We start from the raw sequence: 19,013 nt of genomic DNA, 5'->3' as shown, positions 1-19,013 counted from the left end.
AAGTTAGTCTCCTCAGCAGTTCTCTGGACTGGTGTTGGTCCCCGAAAATTTCAGACCTTAGACACGCAAATTAGAGAATTTAATGCACTTTGAATGGGGGACGCAGGCGATTACTTTCCTTACTCCCACAGGAGATCCCTGTCCTTTTCACCAGTTATGACGCTTTCCCACATTAATTTAGTCAATAGGCATCAAGATCCTGCTGTGTTCCAGGCATTGTGTTAAGCGGGAATTCAAGACAGGTAAGACTTCGTATGGCTCCCAGCTTTATGGCTTAGGAGGAAGCTCCGTGGAGACAGACACGTTTACAAATCACAGCAAAGAGTTATAGAGATATGACGGAAATGTGGCCAGAGTACATAAAGGAGCCAGTGGTCATGGGAGGTGTGTGTCAGAAAGGCTTTGTGTGTCAGAAGATGACCTTTGATATCCTTCAGGGGTTCGCTGAGACATAACCCTCCCAACCTGATCTCCAATTTCCAGGGCCGATTACTCTCTCACAAAGCTATATGTGAGAAAAGACAGTAGCCACCCATCTGTAGAAGTAGATTGGCTGAGGGTATAGTCTCTAGATGTGTCTGAAGCTTCTCAGTGTGGCTATGGTGGTGATAACTACCACCATGTGAAAGGCAACTACAAGGCACTCTTTTACTTACATTTATGACCATTCTTAGAAAATGCACACAGAAGGAAGTGGAAAGCAAGAAAGTTAGAAAACAAAGGAGCAAATAATAGGCAAGATTTTTGCCAGTGCTTATTCATAGAGAATTTATGAGGATGGGTGGTTTCCCAGAGTCCTCCAACTGCTGCCTGACCTGGTGACATGAACCTTGTAGCATCTGATTCATAGAAAGGATGACTATCATAGATTTATGGGTGCTTCATTGAACTGCTCCATAGCCTTTCAAGTCACTTACGAAGTTTTCTCTAATTTCCCGCTCACCAAAAAAATACCCTCTTGATTTCAAATTTGGCCACCCATATCTTACATATCTTACATATCTTGATACCAGAATGAGGGTTCCTTTAATAGTAGGCACAAATAGTGGCTAATGTAAAATTGAATACACCTTTCAACTTAAAGTGACAGTTGTAAATTAACAAATGGTCCCCTTTTCTGATAGGGCTGCTCAGGTGGTGCAGTGGTAAACAGTCTACCTGCCAATGCAGGAGATGCAGTTTCCTGGCTTGGGAAGATCCCCTGGAGAAGGAAATAGTAACCTACTCCAGTATTCTTGCCTGGAAAATTCCATTGACAGAGGAACCTGGCAGTGTACAGTCCATGGGGTTGCAAAGAGTTGGACACCACTGAGCACAGCACACCCTTACTAATTCATCCATGTCATTTGAGTTTAATTAGTGTGTGTGCTGAATAAATCCAAACCAGATCCTGGACTTGCAAAAGTGAAACCATAAGCCCTGATGATCTCCGTCTTCCCAAGGACTGCTCACACTTGGAAGCCACATGACAGCAGTCAACATCCTTCTGTCTTAGACTCTGCTTTCCCACAGTGTGATTAGTACAAATACGTTTTTTATTTGTATTCTCAAGCAGCCTAGTCCTTCACTGAGGTCAGAAACCATGTCTTTCTTACCTTTGTATCTCTGAAGCCAAGTGATGCTTGGCAAATGTTCAAAATTTGTTTGGTGTCTGAATGTTTAAATTAGAAACCTTTTGGTCAAAGACTACACTGAACTGGAGCTAGAGCTTGTGATTCACTCTTCAGTCTCTTCTCCAAGTGGCAACCAGTTAATCTTTTTGGAATGAAAATTGGATCATCACACACACACACAAATTGGATCATCACACACACAAACACACACACACACACACACACCCCAGAAACTCTTTGATAATTTCCCATTGCTCTTAAAGGCTTAAATTCTTATCAGAGTAAGTTAGGTAGAGTTCTTAGTTCAAATAATAGAGCTCATTCTAGCCAGTTTAAGCGGTAAAAGGGATTAATTAAATCTGCTCTGTACAATAAAATTTCTGTAATGATAGAAGTGTTCTGTATCTAAGTTGTCCAATAAGGTATCCACTAGTTTTATGTGATTCTTGAGCACATGAGATGCAGCTTCTGTAACTGAATAGCTGAATTTTAAATTTTCTTTCATTGTAAATAAATAGCCACATATGGCTAATGACTATTCTGTTGACCACAGGATTAAAATATATTAAACAGTTCACAGAACCTCAAGATGGGCCAGAGTCAGACTTGGGGTCTATATAGCCAGGAGTTTCTAAAACTCAGTGAAGGACTTCTCAGGGAGCACCCCAGTGCCACTCAATGTAGATACTGCAGCTGGGCACTGCTCACAGGAACTTCCCCCAGGTTAGTCCCCAATATAACTCCATATATAAATATATAAATCCCTCCAATGCTATCTTGTCAGACATGAATTCCACACTGCCTGCTTCCTCTGCTATTATGCCTCTTGAACCAAAGGCTCTGCCTGATCAAAGGAGCCCAGGTGATGGATGCCCAAGTTGCTAGGGAGTCTGAGAAGCCAGTTTCTAGATCCTACCTCTTGGAAACAGTACTTAATGTGGGAAATTCCCCCACACAAAGAAGAGTGTTGAGAAGATGCTGGATGTCCAAAGGTATGAGAACAGTCTACTTTGCATGGTTTATGTCAGTGCTTTCCAAACTTAAATATGTGGTCAGATCATCTGAGGATCTTGTTAAAACAGAGATTCTCACTCAGGGGGTCTGAAGGGAAGAGGGAAAAGATTCTGCAGTTCCAACAAGTTGCTAGATGTTTCCCACGTTGCTAATTCACAGACCACATTTTGAGCAGCAAGGCTTTATACAATTCCACAAGGACTCCCTCTCTAGACCTCTCTTATAGCTTTCTCCTTGTCTGTATTTCAGACACATTCTGAAACAAACAAACAAAAAAACACAAAAAACTTTATTGAAATACAATTCACACTCCATAAAATTCACCCTTTTGTCATGTGGTGGGTTCTCAGAAGTCTTGGCTTATCTTGATTTGGCTGTTTCTGAGCCTGTTCTCCAGCTCTCTTATGAATCCTATGAGGCACTAATATCCTTTCAATAATTCTGTCTCTTATGAAGTTAACTGGAGTTGGTTTCAGTATTTTGCATTTAAGAATTTTGACAAATACATCTTCTGATCCACTTGGAGTTTTAATCTCAGGACAGGAGCATATGGAAGGCAAGTGGGAGATCTCTAGTCCTCATGCTGTTAAGGAGAAGGACAAATGTAAAAATATTTTTCCTCGGGTGTGTGTGCTTAATTACATATATGACAGCTTTATTGAGTTACAAGAAGTGAAATTTAGTTGCTCATTAGTGTCTGACTCTTTGTGATCCCATGAACTGTAGCCTGCCAGGCTTCTCTGTCCATGGAATTCTCCAGGTAAGAGTACTGGAATGAGTTGCCAATTCCTTCTCCAAGGGATCTTCCCAACCCAGGGATCAAACCGCAGGCCAGGTCTCCCTGTCCATCGCCAACTCCCAGAGTTTACTCAAACTCACATCCATCGAGTCGGTGATGCCATCCAGCCATCTCATCCTCTGTCGTCCCCTTCTCCTCCTGCCCCCAATCCCTCCCAGCATCAGGGTCTTTTCCAATGAGTCAACTCTTCGCATGAGGTGGCCAAAGTACTGGAGTTTCAGCTTTAGCATCAGTCCTTCCAATGAACACCCAGGACTGATTTCCTTTAGAATGGACTGGTTGGATCTCCTTGCAGTCTAAGGGACTCTCAAGAGTCTTCTCCAACACCACAGTTCAAAAGCATCAATGTCTCTGCTTTTTAATATGCCATCTAGGTTGGTCATCTCTTCACGCAGCCTCTGCTTCTTACCTTGGAGGAGGGGTATATCCTCACTGCCGCCCCTCCTGACCTTGAACGTTTAATGGGGAAACAGTGGAAACAGTGTCAGACTTTATTTTGGGGGGCTCCAAAATCACTGCAGATGGTGATTGCAGCCATGAAATTAAAAGACGCTTACTCCCTGGAAGGAAAGTTATGACCAACCTAGATGCATATTAAAAAGCAGAGTCATTACTTTGCCAACAAAGGTGCGTCTAGTCAAGGCTATGGTTTTTCCAGTAGTCATGTATGGATGTGAGAGTTGGACCGTGAAGAAAGCTGATCGCCGAAAAATTGATGCTTTTGAACCGTGGTGTTGGAGAAGACTCTTGAGAGTCCCTTAGACTGCAAGGAGATCCAACCAGTCCATTCTAAAGATCAGTCCTGGGTGTTCTTTGGAAGGAATGATGCTAAAGCTGAAACTCCAGTACTTTGGCCACCTCATGTGAAGAGTTGACTCATTGGAAAAGACTCTGATGCTGGGAGGGATTGGGGGCAGGAGGAGAAGGGGACGACAGAGGATGAGATGGCTGGATGGCATCACTGACTCGATGGACATGAGTTTGAGTGAACTCTGGGAGTTGGTGATGGACAGGGAGGCCTGGCATACAGCGATTCATGGAGTAGCAAAGAGTTGGACACGACTGAGCGACTGAACTGAACTGAACTGAGGTTGATCATAACTTTCCTTCCAAGGAGTAAGTGTCTTTTAATTTTATGGCTGCAATCACCATCTGCAGTGATTTTGGAGCCCCCCAAAATAAAGTCTGACACTGTTTCCACTGTTTCCCCAACTATTTCCCATGAAGTGATGGGACCAGATCCCATGATTTTCGTTTTATGAATGTTGAGCTTTAAGCCAACTTTTTCAGTCTCCTCTTTCACTTTCATCAAGAGGCTTTTTAGTTCCTCTTCACTTTCTGCCATGGAGTGGTATCATCTGCATATCTGAGGTTATTGCTATTTTCCCCAGTAATCTTGATTCCAGCTTGTGCTTCTTCCAGCCCACCATTTCTCATGATGTACTCTGCATATAAGTTAAATAAGCAGGGTGACAATATAGAGCCTTGATGTACTCCTTTTCCTATTTGGAACCAGTCTGTTGTTCCATATCCAGTTCTAACTGTTGCTTCCTGACCTGCATATAGGTTTCTCAAGAGGCAGGTCAGGTGGTCTGGGATTCCCATCTCTTGAAGAATTTTCCACAGTTTATTTTGATCCACACAATCAAAGGCTTTGGCATAGTCAATAAAGCAGAAATAGATGTTTTTCTGGAACTCTCTTGCTTTTTCCATGTTCCAGTGAATGTTGGCAATTTGATCTCTGGTTCCTCTGCCTTTTCTAAAACCAGCTTGAACACCTGGAAGTTCGCGGTTCACGTATTGGTGAAGCCTGTCTTGGAGAATTTTGAGCATTACTTTACTAGCGTGTGAGATGAGTGCAATTGTGCGGTAGTTTGAGCATTCTTTGGCATTGCCTTTCTTTGGGATTGGAATGAAAACTGACCTTTACCAGTCCTGTGGCCACTGCTGGGTTTTCCAAATTTGCTGGCATATTGAGTGCAGCACTTTCACAGCATCATCTTTTAGGATTTGAAATAGCTCAACTGGGATTCCATCACCTCCACTAGGTTTGTTCGTAATGATGCTTTCTAAGGCCCACTTGACTTCACATTCCAGGACGTCTGGCTCTAGGTGAGTGATCACACCATTGTGATTATCTGGGTCATGAAGATCTTTTTTGTACAGTTCTTCTGTGTATTCTTGCCACCTCTTCTTAAGATCTTCTGCTCTGTTAGGTCCATACCATTTCTGTCCTTTATCAAGCCCATCTTTGCATGAAATGTTCCCTTGGTATCTCTAATTTTCTTGAAGAGATCTCTAGTCTTTCCCATTCTGTTGTTTTCCTCTTATTTCTTTGCATTGATCGTTAATGAAGGCTTTCTTATCTCTCCTTGCTTATTCTTTGGAACTCTGCATTCAGATGGGAATATCTTTCCTTTTCTCCTTTGCTTTTCGCTTCTCTTCTTTTCACAGCTATTTGTAAGGCCTCCTCAGACAGCCATTTTGCTTTTGTGCATTTCTTTTTCTTGGGGATGGTCTTGATCCCTGTCTCCTGTACAATGTCATGAACCTCCGTCCATAGTTCATCAGGCACTCTATCAGATCTAGTCCCTTAAATCTATTTCTCACTTCCATTGTATAATCATAAGGGATTTGATTTAGAGTTATAAATCACAAAATATCCTCACCCTTTAAAGTATACAACGCAGTGTTTCTTAGTACATTGAGTTTAGCAATCTTCATTTTGTTTTGTTTTGAAATATTAATAACTCTTTCAAGAGTTTTTCCAGAGTAAAGGAACTTCGAGCATATCTACATGGAATCTACACTTTTAATGAGTCATTCTTACAGCTTTCAACTCATTCAGCTACCTCCTTCACGCCTGTTCTCAACGCGGTCCCGCCTCGGCACTAGGTCTCACTGATTGGTTGGTGCCGAGTGACGCCCTCAGATCGCGACCCAGAGGCAGCGGCCGCTGGGTCATGTGGCTGGGAGGCCGGTTGTGGCTCCCGGTTCTTGGGCAAGTGTGCTCCAATCTCCGGTTCCTCGCAATTGCCAGGACTTGGAGTGCCTGTAGGGGACCCATGGCGGAAAGACTCTCGACCGGGGCTGAGGCAGCGAGCGGGCTGGGGGCTCCAGCTCAGCAAAACGGAGATGCGGGCGGCGCCGCGAGGGGTGAGCAGCCCCCTGGGCACCCGGAACCGGGGGGTCCAGGAGAGGAGCCGGTCTCGGGGGACGCGAAGCAGCCCTCAGGAAACGGGGAGCGGGCCCCGGCTGCAGCCCTGGGCCCTGGCAAGCGGAAGAAGCGGCGGGGCGCGGTTGGAGAGCGCGTTGTGCCGCCCCCGAAGAAGCGGCGGGCAGGGGTTAGCTTCGGCGATGAGCACTTTGCTGAGACCAGCTACTACTTTGAAGGCGGCTTGCGCAAAGTGCGGCCCTATTACTTTGACTTCCGAACTTATTGCAAAGGCCGCTGGGTGGGCCACAGCTTGCTGCACGTCTTCGGCACGGAGTTCAGAGCCCAGCCCCTGGCCTACTACGAGGCCGCTGTCCGGGCGGGACGCCTGCACCTCAACGAGGAGCCGGTACAGGACCTCAGCATTGTGCTCAAGGTGGAGTCCTGATGGGGCCTGCCCGAAAGGGGGCATGGTGTTTTCGGTTACTAGGGCATAGGTACCGGAGTAAATTCGGGGTCATTCTGAAGCGTTCTCGTTTTAACTTGTAACACTCTTTTACCGCTCCATTTCCGCAAGTAGACTGCCTGTATGTTTCAGACCTCAGCCGCCTTATCCCCTCCATCAAAGCGACTTTGGTGTTTCCAAGGCACAGAAGTTGGAATTCTTGTGAAAGTGAGAGTTAGTCGCTCAGTCGTGTCTAACCTTTTGCGATCCCATGAACTGCCAGGCCTCTCTGTCCATGGAATTCTCCAGGCAAGAGTACTGGTGTGGGTTGCCAATTCCTTTTCCAGGGGATCTTCCCAACTCCGGGATTGAACCCTGGTCTCCTGCATTGCAGGCAGATTCTTTACCGTTTGAGCCACCAGGGAAGCACCAGGGAATTCTTAACAGCTCCTTTTATGTAGTCTTCTGGCAGTGGCACTGATGATTTTCTGCCTTGCATTGTAGATCTCTGTACAAACGGTAATAATCGAGACTATCGTTTGTATCTCCTGTGTGCTGGGCACAGCGTTAAGCATTTTATGTACTTTAACATTTAATTATAGTGACAACCCTGTGGAGTAGATACTGTCACTTCATTTTGCCTGTGAGGAAGTTGAGGAAACCAAGATCAACCTCACAGAAGTAAGGCACAGTGCCACTTCCAACACCTGTGTTCTTATAAGTGAAGTGAAAGTCAGTCAGTCATGTCCAATTCTTTGCAACCCCATGTACTATACAATCCATGGAATTCTCCAGGCCATAATACTGGAGTGGATAGCCTTTCCCTTCTCCAGGGGATCTTCCCAACCCAGGGATTGAACCCAGGTCTCCCACATTGCAGGGGGATTCTTTACCAGCTGAGCCACAAGGGAAGCCCGTGTTCTTATAACTTCCACTTGAATTATTTATCCTAGAGCCTGATAGGATAGAACTGTGAAATGACAGAGATTGAGACCAGAATTGTGTAGCCCAGTGCTTTGACCCTTCTTTAAATTTCCATCACAGCTAAGAGGTACCAGACATTGTCATTAACAGTGTCTCACCATATTTGTGAGGGGATGGTAAGGCATTTGGAAAATGAGTGGTTTGAATCAGTCACAGTTTTGAAGCACAGATCTGGACTGACGCTCACATTTTACAGATAAGGGAACTGAGGCCTAGAGAAGTTAAGTGACTTCCCTAAGAGCATGCAGTAAGCCTGTAGCAAATCCAGGTCTAGAGCCCACATCTCTGGACTTACAGCTTGGTATTTGTTCAAGGTCACAATAAGTGATGGTTTATGGAGGATTTTCCCCTTCATTTTAGAAAAATATATTGTTAAATATAACTTTATTGTAGAGAAAATACAAATAATCAGAACAGCAAAAACCATAATCACACCATCCAGAGATAGATAACATTTTGGGTATATCCTTCTAGCTCTTTTTCAATTCCTGCTTCTACCTGTGTGTCTGTGTGTTTACAAAATAAGAATACATGGTGTATACTGCTTTTTCTGCTTAAGGATGTACTATGCCCATTCTTTCATCCAGTAAGGAAGATGGGGGGAAGTTGTGTGTGAAGTTGACTGATCATAGGTGGCTGGACCCTGGGCTGACCAGTTGCCTGTGTCATTGGCAGGACAATGACTTCTTACGGAACACAGTGCACAGGCATGAGCCACCAGTTACCGCAGAGCCCATCCGCCTGCTAGCAGAGAACGAAGATGTGGTGGTTGTAGACAAGCCTTCTTCCATTCCTGTCCACCCCTGTGGCCGATTCCGACACAACACGGTCATCTTCATCCTGGGCAAGGAGCACCAACTAAAGGAGCTACACCCATTGCATCGGCTTGATCGCCTTACCTCTGGGGTCCTCATGTTTGCCAAGACAGCAGCCGTCTCAGAGAGAATTCATGAACAGGTTCGGGACCGGCAGGTGAGCCAAACTGAGTTTGCTTCTTGCAGGCCACTTCTGGACTCACAAATGCTCTGCATCGAAAGGGTGTCACTGAGTTCTAGATCTGAAATGAGCCTTTGTGTTTATCTGCTCAAGCTTCCCATCTTTAGGAAGGTCAGCACCTAAGGAGCCAGAGACAAGTTCTTATCTCTTAAGTTTCAAAAGATCTTTAGAGATAACATATACTGCCTCTCTTGGTAATTTGCTGTTTTGAAAATTTTAAATGCTGACAGGCTGAGCAAGGTTTTTAAGACTGTGGAGAGAGTCTACTTGGTGGAAAGATTCTGGATAGAGTTGGAAGAGGTTTGGGTAGAAGAGTTAAATAGTGGTGATTGTGGTCTTGAGACTTGTAATTCTGGATCTGATTATAATGTATTTATTGTTTACTGTTTACCAGGCTCAATACCAAGTATGTTAGAGCCCAGCTAACTAAATCCTCGGAATAGCCCTGTTGCGATAAATGCTTTTCTAAGCAAACATTTTATAGACAAGTTAATGGGTTTTAAAGAAGCTGAGTACTGTAATGTGCCTAGGATTGTGCAACTGGTAAATGGTGGAGCTGGGGTTTGAACCCTCTTCTGTCTGATACGGATGCATTTGTCATCACCGAAAAGGGTTTGGGCTTCATGCACTGACTTTCTCCCTCTTCCCTCCTGTGTAGCTGGAGAAGGAGTACGTGTGCCGGGTGGTGGGGGAGTTCCCTACCGAGGAAGTAACCTGCAAGGAACCCATCTTGGTGGTATCTTACAAGGTAGGGGTGTGCCGTGTGGATCCTCAGGGCAAGCCCTGTGAGTCAGTGTTCCAGAGACTGAGCTACAATGGCCACTCCAGTGTGGTACGGTGCCGGCCACTTACAGGCCGCACCCACCAGATCCGAGTCCACCTCCAGTTCCTGGGCCACCCCATCCTCAATGACCCCATCTACAACTCAGCCGCCTGGGGTCCCTCACGAGGCCGAGGCGGCCACATTCCAAAGACAGATGAGGAACTCCTGCGGGACCTTGTGGCAGAGCACCAGGCCAAACAGAGTCTGGATGTGCTAGATCTCTGTGAGGGTGACCTGTGCCCAGGAGCCCCAGACTCTACAGCACCTTCCTCAGAGCTCAGCAAGGACTGCCTAGAAGAGATGGCTGCATCTTCCCAGAAGATAGATGGAGCAGTTGAGGCAGCCCCTCGGGATCTGGATGGAGTGCCTGTGACATCAGAGAAGGCAACCAAAATGGATGTTGTGAATCAAGAGACAGACCCACTCTGTTCAGAGTGCCGGAGAGTGCCACAGGATCCCTCGCCCCAGGATCTTGTGATGTTTCTGCATGCCCTGCGCTATAAAGGGCCAGACTTTGAGTACTGTTCACCAATGCCTGCCTGGGCACGAGATGACTGGCAAGAACACTGAGGACTATGGCCAACGGAGGGATTATTTATTGGATTGGAACAGGAATGGGCCATGAAGTAGGAGCTAACCACATGGGCTGGTACAGAGTTTCTTGGGGGTGAAGTTGGGCTCTTAAAGGATCTGCTCATACTTGCTAGACCTTCCTCTCCTTCCAGCTAGAGTTTGGGAACTTTCTGGTTTGTAAATAGAGCTCTTTTTCTAATACCTTGTATGTCTAATGTTTTCACTAGTTGTTTCTTTTTTCCTTTTTTTAAGTGAAGTAAAATTGACAACACAATTGCCATTCTAAAACATAGAATTTAGTGGCCTTTCTTACGTTCACAATGATGTGCAACCCTCACCTCTTAATTAGTTCCAAAACATTTCATCACTCAAAAGGAAACCCATATTCATTAAACAGGCAATCCCCATTTCCTCTTCCACCTAGCTCCTGATTCGATTAGCCAATCTTCTGTCTTTATGGTTTTTCCTATTCTGGACATTTCATACAAACGGAATCATACAACATGTGACCTTTTGTGTCTGTCGTCTTTTGTTTAGCATGATGTTTTCAGGCTTCATCCAATTCATAGCATGCATCAGTACTTCATTCCTGTTTATGGCTGAATAATATTTCATTGCATGGATATACCACATTTTGTTATACCCATTCATTGGGTGTTTGGGTTGTTCCCACTTTTTGGCTATTGTGAATAGTGCTGCTGTGCACATTTGTGTACAGATTTTTGTTTGAATACATGTTTTCTGTTCTTTCAAGTATATACCCAGGAGTGGGATTGCCAGCTCATATGGTAACTCTTTGTTTAATTTTTAGGGGAATCACCAAACTTTTCCACAGTAGCTGAACCATTTTACATTCCCATAGGAAATGCACAAGTGTTCCAATTTCTCTCCATCCTCACCAACACTTGTTATTTCCCATTGTTTTGATTATAGTCATCTTAGTGAGATTGAAGTAGTATTGTGGTTTTGATTTGCATTTCCCTTGGGACTAATAATGTTAAACATCTTTTCATATGCTTGTTGGATATTTGTGTACCTTGTTTGGAAAAATGTCTATTCAAATTTATTGCCCTTTTAAATTTGGATTGGCTTGTTGTTGAATTATAAGACTATATATTCTGGGTATAAGACCCTTAAGAGATATATAATTTGCAAATATTTTCTCCCATTCTGTAGGTTGTCTTTTCACTTTATTGGCAGTGTCCTGTGACTCACAAAAGTTTTATTTTTTTATTATGGTGAAAACACTTAATGTGAGATCAGCCCCTTAGCAAATCCGTGTGTACAATATGATACTGTTAACTATAGGCACAGTACAGCATCTCTGGAACTTAAAATCATCATGCATAACTGAAACCTTATACTTGCTGAATAGCAGTTCCTTATTTCCCCCTGCCCCCAACCCCTGACATCACCATTCTACTCTCTGCTTCTGTGTTTATTTTAAATCCCAGAAAAGAAAAACTCACTTTTCTTTATTCACAGAATACTCTGTACTTTTAAAATATGTGGTGGTTTCCCCACATCAAGCAATTCTCTGACACAGGCTGGGTATCCTACAATCTGACTCACCTCTGACACCATCTACCCAGAGATAGGGTCAGATCCCACAAATTAAGGACTCAGTCCCACAAAACTTGTCCCCACTTCAAATGACAATGGCAGGTCTAGATTGTTACCTGTGAATCAAAATTTCCCACAACTCCCTCCTCGGGTTCAACCATTTATTAGAATAACTCACAGAATTCAGGAAAACAGTTTCCTTTCTTGATTTATGGTTTATTACAAATGATATTAAAGGCTAGAAAAGACCAGCAAGATGAAGAGATACATAGGGCAAGGTCTGGAAGGGTCTGAGCACAGGCGCTTCTGACTCCATAGAGTGCAGGTGGGTCACTCTCTATATGTGGATGCCTTCTTGTTCCCTGACTCAGAAGCTTTCTGAACCTAGTCATTAGGGGTTTTCAGGGCCAATGGCCTTTTATTTAGCCCAAAGAGAAATATGAAAAACTTTCTACTCCACAGTACCACAATCAGAAAAGGAATTACTGCTTCTGTTTCTAACTCCATGGATCACCAGTCATGTCCTCAGGTCTTGCCATCATCTGTTAATTTCACCCTATTGAAGTTGAGTTTGACCCAGTTTTACTTCATTCTGAAGATCTCAAAAGAAAATTTTGAAATTTGAAATCTCGGGCATTGCTCATTCTCACTATGATCAGGAAAAGTGTACTGTTGCTTGCTATCTATTCATAGCTATCTTTGCAGAAGTTACAAAGCATGGGCTATAGCAAGTGTTATTCCCCATTTCCCCAATTCTATTGGCATTTATTCATTTTGTCTTCCCCAAGCAAGTTTACTATAAGCTAGATTTCAATTTTTGTTCTAATTGATCTTCAATATGACATATTATTTAGTTTTCAGCTTACTAGGCATTCCCAGAAGTTATTTTGGCAAAGTAGAGGTTTTCATATGATAGCATGAAGCTAAGGGAATGATTTGAGAAAAAAGTTTTGAGTTGGTGTTGCACCAACTCAACAGAGAATTCTTGCATTAATTCTTGAACCTCTTCAGGCCTTGGAGCTTCCCTCATAGCTCAGTCAGTAAAGAATTTGCCTGCAGTGCAGGAGACCCAGGTTCGATCCCTGGATCGGGAAGTATTCCTCTAGAGAAGGAAATGACAACCCCCTCAAGTATCCTTGCCAGAAAATCCCATGGACAGAGGAGCCTGGTGGTCTATAGCCCATGGGGTTGCGAAGAGTCCGGCCTGACTGAGTGACTAATGCATCACATCACAGACCTTGTCATGACTGTTTTCCCAGAGATGTTTCCCAGTGGGACTACACTTCCTAATGGTAAGGAATAGAAGGATTTAACTTATATCATTGCCTACCTCTCAAAACCAACCTTTGCAAGTCTTACAGCCCTGGGTCTGGGTTTTTCTTATAAGAGTTTAAGAAACAACGGGAGGCCGCACACGCACACACACACACATTTCACTTCTTCCTTTAGAACTTTGTGAGGGCTCACACACACACACACATTTCACTTCTTCAGAGCTTTGTCTGTGAGGGAGGCTGACACATAAGGGCCTGCCCAGGCAGCAGACCATCACCAACTATACACTGGACAATTTTTTCCAGAGCACCTCATTTTCCATTGAGAATTGGTCTTCTTGAAGTTGGACTCAGAATGGAGATTCATTCCCTGGCACTGAAATAATAAAGAGATCTGGAATATCTTGGTAATGCAATTTGGCTGTACAGTAGTTCTTTATTTCTGGTCTTCCAGAGGTTGAGGGGTCCTGCAACAGTTCAGGATAGGACTTATGAAGAACTGGTGTTGATGGAGAATGATTTCCTTGATCTGTGGCTTGTGACAAATTGGGGGTGGGGGTCAGTAATGGGAATCTTGCAAAATGTATTAGCAGATCAGGCAGAACTGTCTTGTCCAAATCTTCAGTTGTAGCTCCTCCAGTAGATGGCGCCTCTAACTCTTACTGCCTTCATTTATTATAAATTTCTTTTTCCATTACTAATCCAAGTCCCCACACCACCACCCCTAGGCTTTTAAATAATCTGGCATGTTGTTAATCCTTTTTTTTTTTTTTCCAGCTGTGACTCCAGACAGAATCCAAGACGAGATTTACAATCTTTTCTCTGGATTTGAGATTTACTCTACCTTACTGTGTTAGCCTTAATCCTTTTGAGTCTCGTAGAAAGAGGTAAAATAAGCACAACTCTTATACATCAATAGATCACAGAAATGCAAAAAAACTGGGACCATCACAGCAAGACTTACTGCAATTTCATATGAAAGAAACCACAAATGAACTAAGCATGAAAACAGGTAAAGAAATGAGGAATAGAAAAGTGAGTTTCCACTCATGATTTCTTCTTTTTAACCTCAAGACACTTCCAGTGCTTTATAGTTTCAGAATTTTTACAACTGAAGATCTTCCTTTGAGAAAACAACCCACTCACTTTTTATTTATAGAGACTAGACACATTGATAGACCTTATCAATTTTCCATAGGAAGTCATCACTGTGAGAAGCAGGCAAAACTCAGAAAAATGATGTAGACTTGCCACTCTTTGGAGAGGTCAAAGCACCAATGGACAATTTAAATACCATCTGGCAAATGCTGAGGAAGACACACAGAGCTACAGGAACATCTAGGAGGGGTACAAAGACCCAGAAGCAGAAGGGCATGGGACCAGGCGAGAGAAATCTAAGAAGGAGCTGCAGGTTGCAGGGCTAGGAAAGTCTTCATGATAGCGATGACATCAAAGCTGAGATCTGAAGGAGGAGCAGGAGCCAGCCAGGAAGGGGTTGATGGGAAGGAGGTGTTGGGCAGCAGGAGCATGATCCAGGGAGAGGAGTAAGTAAAGCATCTGCAAAGGTTTTGGGGAGACAGAAAAAGGCCTAATTCAGGGGAGGGGTTTTAAGACTAATGTGTTGAGGACACTTCAGAAAATCCCTCAGGAGCTCTTAACCTTTTCTTGTGACACAGATCTTGGGCAGTCTGGTGAAGCCTATGGGTCCCTTCTCAGAATATTGGTTTTAAATGCATAAAATTAAGTTTGTTGTAATATAAAGTCAACCAATTATGTTGGAATACAGTTATCAAAATAGAACAGATAAGAACAGAAGAGAGTTTATTTGAGCCAAACTAAGAAGTTTCAATAGTATGTGAACCGAGAACTAGGTTTCAACAGTACATGAACATCTTGAACTTCCAGATGTTCAAGCTGGATTAGAGAAGGCAAAGCAACCAGAAATCAAATTACAAACATCCACTGTATCAGAGAAAAAGCTAGAGAATTCCAGAAAAACATCTACTTCTGCTTCATTGACTATGTTAAAGCCTTTGTGTTCAGTTCAGTGCAGTCGCTCAGTTGTGTCCGACTCTTTGCAATCCCATAATTGCATCACACCAGGCCTCCCTGTCCATCATCAACTCCCTGAGTTCACTCAAACTCACGTCCATCGAGTCGGTGATGCCATCCAGCCATCTCATCCTCTGTCGTCCCCTTCTCCTCCTGCCCCCAATCCCTCCCAGCATCAGGGTCTTTTCCCATGAGTCAACCTTCGCATGAGGTGGCCAAAGTATTGGAGTTTCAGCTTCAGCATCAGTCCTTCCAGTGAACACCCAGGACTGATCTCCTTTAGGATGGACTGGTTGGATCTCCTTGCAGTCCAAGGGACTCTCAAGAGTCTTCTCCAACACCACAGTTCAAAAGCATCAATTTTTTGGCACTCAGCTTTCTTCACAGTCCAACTCTCACATCCATACATGACCACTGGAAAAACCATAGCCTTGACTAGATGGAGCTTTGTTGGCAAAGTAATATCTCTGCTTTTCAATATACTATCTAGGCTGGGATTAGCAAATGCAAACTATTACATATAGAATGGATAAACAAGGTCCTACTGTATAGCACAGGGAACTACATCAATATCCTGTAATAAACCATAATAGAAAAGAATATGAAAATGTATGTGTATATATATATATATATGAATTATTTTGCTGTACAGCAGAAATTAATAAATTATAAATCAACTATAATAAAATTAAAAATAAATTGGTGAACCAACAATACAATGCATATACTTCCTTATGAATGCTTAAGTTTACAAGATCTAATGATAGGTCCAATAACTACCAGTATATTGAAGTACTATAGCAGTAATGAGCATAAAACAATAGCAGTATTGCATATTGCTAATATGATACAATATCTGTTATTTCAGTTGGTGACAAAAATCACAGGTAAGGTTAATAGTACTGTATTTTGTTGCTTACCTTTATTAATAGAAGGAAGTGTTTTCAATTAGAGATTAATGAAGATAAAGCTGCAATTTTTTTCTCCCAACCAAATAACCAATTCAGGTCTATCCATGGACCCCTTGGGAGTGTGTGGAACCCAGGTTGAAATCCTTTCAAGCAACAGGGTGGTGAATGGATTAGAAAGCAAAGTGCTCGGGTGACCCTCAGCCCTCAGCTGTGGGAGGTATCTACATTCCTAAGGGGTTTGGATTGGTGTGGGAGGAGTCACTGGAGCCTGATTTCCACTCTCAGGGCTGAAGGTATCTGCCGAGTGTCAGGTTCTGGGGTACCATTCAGTGCGGAGAGAATGTGTAAACCATGACCGCAAAGGATTGAAGAGCGCTTTTTACTAATTTCCAGGAGAAGGCAATGGCACCCCACTCCAGTACTCTTGCCTGGAAAATCCCATGGACGGAGGAGCCTGGTAGGCTGCAGTCCATGGGGTTGCTTAGAGTCAGGCACGACTGAGCGACTTGGCAACCCATTCCAGTATTCTTGCCTGGAGAATCGCAGGGACAGAGGAGCCTAGTGGGCTGCCGTCTATGGGGTCGCACAGAGTCGGACACGACTGAATCGACTTAGCAGCAGCAGCAGCAGCACCATATAGGGTGGCAGATAAGGGCCACCAGAGTTTGATAGACTTAAATAAATGCCTTTTCTGGAATTACAAAAGCTGTATAACCTTGGACAAGTTTATCTTTTAGTGTCCTCATCTGTAAAATGGAATAATAAACATGTCTGTCGTGATCACAGGGTTATTGTGAATTAAAGTGCTGTAATTCATTGTGGTGCCTGTAGATAAATACTGGATAAATGACGGTGGTTAAATGTAGTTGAAAGACTGCCTGATGACCCTTCAGGAGGAGAATCTCTATTCTTTTTCTACTCCCTCTCTGCTTAAATCCAAGAGAAGAATTAAAACTTTCTCCTCTGGGAAGGCAGCTATGTCTTCACCTCTCTGACTTATAGATAACTACCAAGTTTCCAAGTGCTGTCAACATCTTTTTTTAACGTTGAGTACTTTTCTTGAAGCACCTGCAGCCTTCTGGGGACTGAAAGAGAACCCTGAACACTGAGTCTCACGGTAGCTTTTGAAGTAAAATCTGCTTTTTCATAGTAACGACAGGTATGAAAAACGCTGGGGTTAGAGTCCACAATAACCGAAGTTCCTCAATCAGGAGCTCGGTTAATTACTACTGAGCAGACCACCACTAGAACATATGTAAATAGCGATAATCGTGGGATTCTATGCACTGTTTTTTGCTACATTAGAAATACACTAAACGCATTATTTAACTCTGATTCCCAGAAAATGTCTCTTTCCCTTTTTCTTTATACGTGAGATCAGAATGCTCCAAAAGCTGTCTTTCGAGTCAAACCGGAGGTTTCAAAGTCGACTAGTGAATCATACTTGCAATGAATAAGCAACTCTTTGCATTCCGCAAGGAAATTTACCGTCATCGGTTCAAATCAGTGGCGAAAAAACAAAACCTACATCCGACGAGGATGGGATTCGAACCCACGCGTGCAGAGCACAATGGATTAGCAGTCCATCGCCTTAACCACTCGGCCACCTCGTCCCAGAAGCCTACTCCTTCCTGGTAGCTATAGGGAGTAAAACTAGGGGGATGTGACGCAATGGACTGGGAGCCGCCATTTTGTACGGAAGCAAAGCTCCGATCTTTTTACAGCAAGAAATAAAAAGAAGATGGCCGCTCCCATGCAGTGAGGAATCTGCAGTGGGGAGGAATAAAGGAAAATTCCGTAGAAAATGAGATAACCTTGAAAGAAATAAAATTGGCATACAAACTGGGAAAAAATTTTGATTGAAGTAATCTTAGGGAGGGTCTGCCGCCTAAGGGGCGGGGCCGACGCGTTGAGCGGCTTTGCGCCTGCGCTTCCGCTAGGCGGTTAGATTTGAATGCTTTACAGAGGTCCTCTGGGCGTTGTGAGGAGACTTGTGAAGGGGTGGGGGTGAGCTATGTGAGGAGCGTGCGGACCACAAACAAGTCTGAGGAGAATTTGTGAAGCCGTTGGGTCGCGGCGAGTAACTTTCGTCCTGGTCTTCGCCCGCGGGATTTAGTTTTTGTTAGAGCGGACTCAAGGCCCCACGCTGGGAGGAGAGGGACGCGCCTACAGCCAGGCTGCCTCAGCACTCGCTGGGCTCAGGTACGGACGCCCTCCCCCGGTGCAGGACTCGCTCTTCTCTCACCTCGGCCTGCACTTGGGCCGCCTCTCGCCCCGCTAGCAGTCTCCATCCACACCTGGGCCCCACGAGCGGCCCTGGGTCGCTGGCCCGCGGCTCTCCCAGCGTCCCGCCCCGCCATCTTCTGTCAGGGCTCCAGGACTCCCTAGCACCTACCTCCTTTTCCCTTCTTTGGGGAACTCACGGGTGTTTGCATTTCTTACTCAGTCTTTTCTTAGCTATAAATGAAGTGACAGAAATGTGATTTTAAACTCTCGGTTTATGGTTTATTTACAGTGTCTGATCTGAGTGCTAGCGGCACTGAGCAGATTTTGAGTCTTCTGCGGATGTAATAACATAAATAAAGCCAGTATTAGTACGCCACAAATAAGTTTTTTAAAAATCCTCGGTGCATTATTAAGCCAGAGTTAAGGAGTCTTTTCTTGCTGTTTGTCTCAATAGTAGAGTTTCAGAAAAAAGTTCTAAAAATATATGTTTTGTCGATTGGAATTTTAAAGATAGGTTTATAGAGGTATGACAGAGAAGACCAAAGCAGAGCTTACTTTAGGTATGAAGATTGAAGTTTTCAGTTGA

General features: G+C 43.9%; 2 protein-coding genes and 2 non-coding genes across 4 annotated transcripts in view; 2 read left to right on the top strand and 2 right to left on the bottom strand.

Annotated features, from left to right (window-relative positions):
• The first annotated feature begins 335 nt into the window (after window positions 1-335).
• RPUSD2 (RNA pseudouridine synthase domain containing 2) lies at window positions 336-13,616 on the top strand. Its single transcript, XM_005888952.3, has 4 exons — window positions 336-384; window positions 6,259-7,016; window positions 8,685-8,981; window positions 9,664-13,616. The coding sequence occupies exons 1-4, from the start codon at window positions 336-338 to the stop codon at window positions 10,396-10,398; spliced, it is 1,839 nt and encodes a 612-aa protein (XP_005889014.2). The 3' UTR covers window positions 10,399-13,616.
• A 397-nt stretch (window positions 13,617-14,013) lies between these two features.
• Window positions 14,014-14,129, bottom strand: LOC138989628 (small nucleolar RNA SNORA26). Its single transcript, XR_011465885.1, has one exon. It is a non-coding gene; the product is annotated as a small nucleolar RNA SNORA26 (small nucleolar RNA).
• Window positions 14,130-17,732: 3,603 nt separating this feature from the next.
• On the bottom strand, window positions 17,733-17,814 carry TRNAS-GCU (transfer RNA serine (anticodon GCU)). Its single transcript has one exon. It is a non-coding gene; the product is annotated as a tRNA-Ser (tRNA).
• Window positions 17,815-18,282: 468 nt separating this feature from the next.
• KNL1 (kinetochore scaffold 1) overlaps window positions 18,283-19,013 on the top strand; it is a 64,472-nt gene continuing 63,741 nt past the window's right edge. Inside the window, 1 exon segment of the mRNA XM_070378226.1 lies at window positions 18,283-18,403. The gene's annotated coding sequence lies outside the window, so the exon portion shown is untranslated.

The sequence above is a fragment of the Bos mutus genome, chromosome 10 (assembly GCF_027580195.1).
Source record: "Bos mutus isolate GX-2022 chromosome 10, NWIPB_WYAK_1.1, whole genome shotgun sequence".
In the NCBI taxonomy this organism is placed as follows: domain Eukaryota; kingdom Metazoa; phylum Chordata; class Mammalia; order Artiodactyla; family Bovidae; genus Bos; species Bos mutus.
The sequence above is the reverse complement of the archived record's forward strand: the minus strand, read 5'-3'. Positions and strand labels throughout refer to the sequence as shown.

Coding starts and splice junctions, on each gene's coding strand:
- RPUSD2 (XM_005888952.3), top strand. CDS start 336: ATGACGGAAATGTGGCCAGAGTACATAAAGGAGCCAGTGGTCATGGGA. Junction 385..6,258: donor GGAGCCAGTGGTCATGGGAG/GTGTGTGTCAGA, acceptor TCATTCTTACAG/CTTTCAACTCATTCAGCTAC. Junction 8,982..9,663: donor AACAGGTTCGGGACCGGCAG/GTGAGCCAAACT, acceptor CCTCCTGTGTAG/CTGGAGAAGGAGTACGTGTG.